Below are 7,325 nucleotides of genomic sequence, written 5' to 3'. Positions count from 1 at the left end.
ATTTACCATTTCATTTGTCATTTTATCCCAAGAAAATACAGAAAGATTCAGAAAAAGAATAAGTGACAATTCCAACACAACAAATTCATAGCTCTGTGACGTGGACAAGAAACTAGTTTTTCCAAGGTTCAGTTTTTTCTCATGTGTTAAGTAGGCTAATTTGTTACTGTTTTGCAAGAACATTTGTGTGGATGAAAACAGGGAAATAATACATGTAAACCATATAATACAGGGTCTGCATCAAGATAGACTAAAGAACACATTCCCTTACTTTTACAATGCGGAAGGTTAAATTAGCAGGATATTTTATGTTAAATAGTTTGGTTTCTGACTAATTTAAGGAACAAACATTTCAAAATAATATCTGTCTTACTTTGCTTGAAACTCAGCTGAATAATGAATAACTGAATTGTCAGCTATATGAAGAGAGATGGCAACTATGCAGGTTAGAGGAGAGCACTTAGAGGACAAGACATTTTGAGGCAGTCATTTTGGCACGTATGTCTACTATATGAACATTTTGGAAACTATATAAAAGTTTCAGAACTTTTAGTACCAAATGGTATGAGCAACCAATACCTCCCATCATAACACATTTCTTATTCTATCCCTGATTCACACCACATCTTTTGTTCCATTTTCACGTTGCATAGGGTAGGATCACAATTAGGGCACTACTCAAGGGTAGCACTGGATTGGATGCCCTGAAAAGTGATGTTAATTTGCCTCTGTAGAGGCACACACAGAGAGTGGAGGTTCATCATCCATCCTGCCAAAGCAACTGAAAACATAAATCAAGGTTTACCAGATGTGTCAGCCAGTTCCTTCTGGTTCACATATCATGTTCAGGATGATGCTATAGTTTTCAAAATACTGCAGAGGCAGATTAAAACATTCAATGTTTTCAAAGGACATTTGAGATAATGAAAAGAGCAAGTGTGGACCATCCTTAATGAGCTACCCTCTCAGGGGTGATCTGAACCAATAAAGGTAAATTTCTGAGTCCAGAGATCATATCTCTTGCCAAAACAATGAACTTTACAGCAATGTAGTGAAGGGTGGCAAAATGTGCCACTCCAAAATATACCACTTGGGCATAAGGGTTATTTTTGTCTAAAGGCACTTGAGAAACAGCAGATGCAAGAAGGATGTTCTAACCTCTGTTTTTTTCCCTGAAATCAGGAGATAAAATGCTTCTGTGAAATATGCTCTCTCGGTATCAGGAGAAAACAAACATTCTTTGACAGGGAGTTAAAGCTGAGAAAATTCTGTAAAAATAAAACTTGTTAAAATAATTTTTATTTTCTTTTAGCCTCTCCATATAATTTTGTTACTTTTTCTCAATTGCTTCTCTTTGTTCAACCTAGAATAAAAGCATTTAGGCTTTGCCACTTCTTTGGGTCTTCCTTATGAGAGCTCTCATATCATATAAAAATTTCATTAAATAAATCTGTATGTTTTTCTTCTGCTAATCTGTCATATATCAGTTTAAGTTTTAGGCCCAGTCAAAAGCTCAAAGGGGATAGAGGTAAATTTTTTGTCTCCTTTGCAAGTCTCTCAAAGTTGAAACTATGTTTCTGCTTCTGCCACAATACTGCTCATGTATTCTGGCTATGGTGTACTGAATTTACTTATTCTTCATTTTCACAATGCCAGGCAAAACTCCTTATGTGTGTTAGGTATACATTTTTAATGTTGGGAGACAAGAGGGGATGGATCAAAATGTAGAGTAGATGGTCATTAATGAGCATCTACTACGTGACAATGACCACACTGTCTCCTACATTTACTATCTCACTAAATATTTACTACATTATTAAAAGTAATGACTATTTATCCTTTTAACAGACAAAGGAACCAAAGCAATGAAGAGGTTGAACAAGTTACCAAATACATAGGTTGGTAAATAGAAAAATTGGAATCAATATTCATGTGTAATTAATTCTAAGTCCTTATGCTTTCTGTAATCATTTGCTGCCTTTCTAGAAAAAATGCACTGCTTATTAAAGCTGAGAAGCATCTTTTAATAAACCATAATGGAAAAGAATATGAAAGTAATATAAATATAATTATATATTATATATATAACTAAATCACTTTGCTGTATGCCAGAAACTAACACAACATTGTAAATCAACTATATTTCAGTGAAAAAATAAGAATAAATTAAAAAAAAATAAAGTGGAAAGATATGAAATGCATTTATAAATATTTTCATAAAAATTAATGAAAATATCAACAGCTCTGTTTTCTAAAATAAGAAACCTCAGTTATCTGAAAAATTAACTTTTATGGAACACATCATTCTCTAACACTGCTGGACAAATAAGGTATTTCTATGACTGAGAAAGAGAATAAAATGATGGATGAATCACCAAATGTCACATGTGACCTTGTTTTTGAAACTTAGGACTATTCTTTGTTTGATGAAGATTCATATCAACTGGATTTTACGTATGGAAACAGATAGCTCTTGTGTAAAAAAATAAATTCAACACTGACAGCATTAAGAAAATGTTTGCATCCATATATTTTTACAATGGATTCTATGCTTACTTAGATTCAATTAAAGCTAAATGGAACACAGACTGTCACATTATTGGCTGAAATGTTACTTGTCAAAATTAACACAGCACTGTACCAGGAAGATGAATGCAGTGTTTCTGGAGATGCAATTTTTAAATACATATATATATACATATATATATATACACACATCTCAAGCACAAATTGTCACATAATGAGGTTACTTGGAAATAGATTTCCAACATACAAATGAAGAAGGGCAAAATGAGGAAAATTTTAAAAGAAAGTGAAAAAACTAGAAATCATATATCAATCCTAGAGTATTTGCAATCTCTCTATCTATCCCTCCTCCAATCCTTCTCCAATTTTTAAGAGCTTAGAAATGGGCATTCAAGATGACAGTTTTTCTTTTTCTTTTTTTTTTTTTTCATGGATGGAATTCACACAAAAAAATTTGAATGTGTTTATTGTGAAAGTAACATTCTCATAGGTTGCTGGTGGTAGTGTAAATTGATGTAAATATCTTGGACAATATTTAGACAGAAGATGATAGGTAGATATGGATACACATATTTGAAATATTTTTCCTCAAAAATCCACTTCTGAGAATCTATGCAAGATATACAGTATTATTTTATTCAACATTCTTTATGATTATAAATATTTAAAACATTCTAAATGTTCCACCTATACCATCCTTAAAGAAACTATATAAGCAAGAAAATAAGTAAAATAAGTTGTAACTAAATGCTATATATGTACACACACACACAAAGTAAACTAGGCTAAACTATGTATAGAAAAAGAAAACTACAAAATAAAACGATGTTAACATTGTAATTTTGAGTAATATTTTCTTTCTCCGTTTATATTTTCAGTATCTAATTTTTCATAAATAAAAATATGTTGCTCTAATAGTTAGAAAAATAAAGCCTTGTTTGTTCCTAATTTCTCTAGTCATCTGAGAAATGATCATTCATTCATTCATCCACACTTATATGTAAGGAGAACTTACAATATGTTTGATATTGTATGATGGGCTGGGATAGATAGGGAATACAGAAAGTTAATAATTCTTGTTCTGCAGTATGTCATCATCTATTCATTACTGTGTCCACAGAAGGCAAGAATATGATAACAATAAATTAAGTACAAAGTTAAACTTGTTTGTTGATAGAATGCTGACTTTTGCTCCCAGAAATTCAGATTTCATGAGAAAAGGAAATAAAAAATATTGGACTGGTTAAAATAGACTTATCAAATTTTATTTTGGAATGTAAAGAGATTAAAATAAACATTTAATGGTTTATTGGAAAACCATTTATTATCAAATGGTTAATGCAAAACCATTTATTATCAAATGTTCTTAATTGGTATAGAATTTATTAAAACTGCTTTCTTTTGGTAAAATTTGTTAATTTGGAGGTTCATACTTAACATGAAACACAGAGAATAATTCAAATGACACTTTATTTTGAACATAATTATTGACAAAAATTTTGTTTCACATGGAAATAATGACTAAAATGAAAACAATGTTCTTAATACTTCCTTCGATTTGGTGTATTCTGAGCAAATTGGTTTGAGGCCATTTATGTCTAAGTCTGAACATTATGGAACCCTGATTGCTCAAGTCAAAAATTTATTCCTACGGAGATCTTATTAAAAAAAACTTTGTCATATTCAGGCACAAGCCATCAGCAGTTGAGAACTACATGTATAACTATTATCACTATGCCATTTTTGTTCCCATCATCCTCACCATCGTCATCATCACCATGTACATCATCACCACCACAATTATCACCATGTACATCGTCACCATCATCATCATTACCATGTACCACCATCGTCATCATCACCATGTACCACCATCATCATCATCACCAGGTACCACCATCGTCATCATCACCAGGTACCACCATCGTCTTCATCACCATGTACCACCATCGTCATCATCACCATGTACCACCATCGTCATCATAATTACCATGTACCACCATCGTCATCATCACCATGTACCACCATCATCATCATCACCAGGTACCACCATCGTCTTCATCACCAGGTACCACCATCGTCTTCATCACCATGTACCACCATCGTCATCATCACCATGTACCACCATCGTCATCATAATTACCATGTACCACCATCGTCATCATTACCATGTACCACCATCATCATCATCACCAGGTACCACCATCGTCATCATTACCATGTACCACCATCATCATCATCACCATGTACCACCATCGTCATCATTACCATGTACCACCATCATCATCATCACCAGGTACCACCATCGTCATCATTACCATGTACCACCATCGTCTTCATCACCAGGTACCACCATCGTCTTCATCACCATGTACCACCATCGTCATCATCACCATCACCATCATAACCACCGCCTTCAGTAGCAGCAGCAGCAAGAGCATCATCACTATTATGAGCATTATTATCATCATCATCTTTAATGGTTCCATTTTAATGGTCATGAATTATCCTAAAGGGAATTACATGGAGTTTTCTCAATTAATGTTCTCTCTGATCTTATAGGATTTCTATACACTAATCATTACCACTCATAGATGAGTAGCAGAGGCTTAGAGGAGTTATCTAACATCACACAGCAAATAAATTTCAGAGGTTCCAGAAGCCTGACCCTGGATCCTATTTTATTACTTGTGCTTTAGAGCAATTGGAGTAACAATTGAATATATATTCTACCTCATCTAACTCATGATCTGTTGTGAGAATGAAGCAAAATGGTTTCCATGAAGTAGTCAAATATAGATTAATGTGAAACATAAAGATATCTAAACATATTCTCATTAGTTAGAGTACCTTACAAGTAAATTGCTGAAGTTTAGGTTGTGAGGAATACATGTAAATGTATGTAGAAGAAGGAGGTAGCATTGTCCAGATGTTATCATAAGACTTTTCTTTTTGAACATGGACAAGTTGCAGGAGCTATAATTTAATTACACTACTCTTTTTATTGCATGTGACATATAAAGCCTTCTCATTCCCGAGATCTTCTCAGTGTTTGAAATTCATGTGGGACTCTGAAAGAAGAGAAGGAAGACTTTCTGGTACATTCTTTTCTTTAGCAAGTCAGGAACCCATGCACAGATTTTTCATAGATCATATCAAATTTTATAACATAGGTATTATGTGAAAATACTCATATGAAACTAAAATTTTCACAATGGCTATAATAGAATGAAGCATTAGTACAAGTGTAATTAATTAATGAGGGTCACCAATTTTACTTTAGGTTTCATTAGAAAATATAAATCTTCTGTTTAATACAGTAAAATCACATATCATGGTGTGGTTTTTATCCCTGAAAGATATAAAAACACTCTTTATTGTAGCATTTGGTTTATAATATGAGTGTAAGGATGCCAATTACACTTTCCTTGGTAGGCATGACCAACTTTTGGATGCTGCCTGCAACTTTCTCCCTTTTTCATAAAAGTTTTTTTTTTTTTTTCGGATTGTTTCCTTTGTCATTCTGTACAAATTGGTCCCCCTATAAGAAATAGCCACCTACCCTTGGGGCTAGTATAACACAACTTTGACCTTTTTCTGATATGTGACAACAGTGTTTTCATTACAAATGAGCTTTTTGAGAACAGAGCTGACTCCTGTATATGTATATGAAGGCTAGAATGATCTCCATGATTCTTTGAAGGTTTTGTACAAATTATCACTGTATTAAAATGGTTCCATATTTTCAATAAATGTTTTGCTATGATCAAGATACAGTTTTACATACAACAGATTGAAAGAAACTGTAAATGTACCTGTTAAATATATTGATTTTAATAATGTGTCATTGTCATGGTTTGGATCCATCTTATCATATTCTTTACAAATTTCTCTCAAGATGAGATAAAATCCTTTAAAAAATCTTAACAGAAAAACAGGTGGGCAAAGTGCTAGACCTTTTAAGAATTCCTTGGCAAAACATGTCCACTATCACTACCTGATGTCCAGTATCTTTGTAATAAATTTCTGGAAGAATACATTTTGTCTAAGAATCTTCATGTAACCTCTCATTTGATCCTCATAATAAAGCCAGTCAATGGTAGACCAGGTTCTGTTCCCTCTTTGACTGTTGAGAAACATATGTGCAAGGCATGTATTTGCTCCAAGTTACCGATCTAATGAATTTTAATGCACAATTCCAGCTTTCTTTTCCTTGCATCTCTGTGCTTATTGACTAACCTCACATAGACCCTGGGTCCTTTTAATACATATATTATCTGCCAGTAATAGTTGATTATTGAACACAATTACAACATTTGTTAGGCAACTGCTTAATTATAGACTGCATATGCTTTACCTCATTTAAATCTCACAACTAGATACAGTCGATACTGTGATCTGTGAATTACGCGAGGAAATTATAGGGCACATTGGTAGGTTCACCTCTATTACCTCCATCATTACTAATCACTTACAGGATGAGGAGTATTGATTCTGTTAGAACTTTGTGCATAACAATTGGTACAGTGTTATATGTCTTTTGAATGAAGATTAATATTTTATTCTGTGGAAACCACAGTGGTTAAACCAATGCACAGAGTTTGTTAACTACTTAATATAATTCTTAATTATACAGAGAACCCCCTTAAAGAATGACATTGTATCCTATAGAATACAGTCATGTGAATTGGCCAGTGATCATTAGACTGATATTTCCCATTGGCTAAACATACTTTATTTAAAACAAAGCAAAACACAAACTGGTTTGTTGTTTCTCCTTGGATTGGGGAAATTCACTT

General features: G+C 33.2%; 1 protein-coding gene across 1 annotated transcript; it reads left to right on the top strand.

The window, feature by feature from the left end:
• Nucleotides 1-3,867: 3,867 nt before the first annotated feature.
• LOC309663055 (uncharacterized protein) lies at nucleotides 3,868-7,062 on the top strand. The gene is made up of 2 exons (XM_082466365.1): nucleotides 3,868-4,336; nucleotides 4,442-7,062. Exons 1-2 carry the CDS (start codon nucleotides 4,242-4,244, stop codon nucleotides 4,947-4,949), a joined length of 603 nt encoding a protein of 200 aa, XP_082322491.1. The 5' UTR covers nucleotides 3,868-4,241; the 3' UTR covers nucleotides 4,950-7,062.
• The last annotated feature ends 263 nt before the right edge of the window (nucleotides 7,063-7,325 follow it).

The sequence above is a fragment of the Balaenoptera physalus genome (assembly GCF_965194825.1).
Source record: "Balaenoptera physalus genome assembly, chromosome: 6".
In the NCBI taxonomy this organism is placed as follows: Eukaryota; Metazoa; Chordata; class Mammalia; order Artiodactyla; family Balaenopteridae; genus Balaenoptera; species Balaenoptera physalus.
Note: the sequence above shows the minus strand (reverse complement) of the source record. Positions and strands in the feature narration are given on the sequence as shown.

What these genes read in the sequence shown, in the direction of transcription:
- LOC309663055 (XM_082466365.1), top strand. Translation starts at nt 4,242, where the DNA reads ATGTATAACTATTATCACTATGCCATTTTTGTTCCCATCATCCTCACC. An exon ending in ACCACCACAATTATCACCAT is followed by an intron (nt 4,337 to 4,441) that starts GTACATCGTCAC and finishes CATCATCACCAG; the next exon opens with GTACCACCATCGTCTTCATC.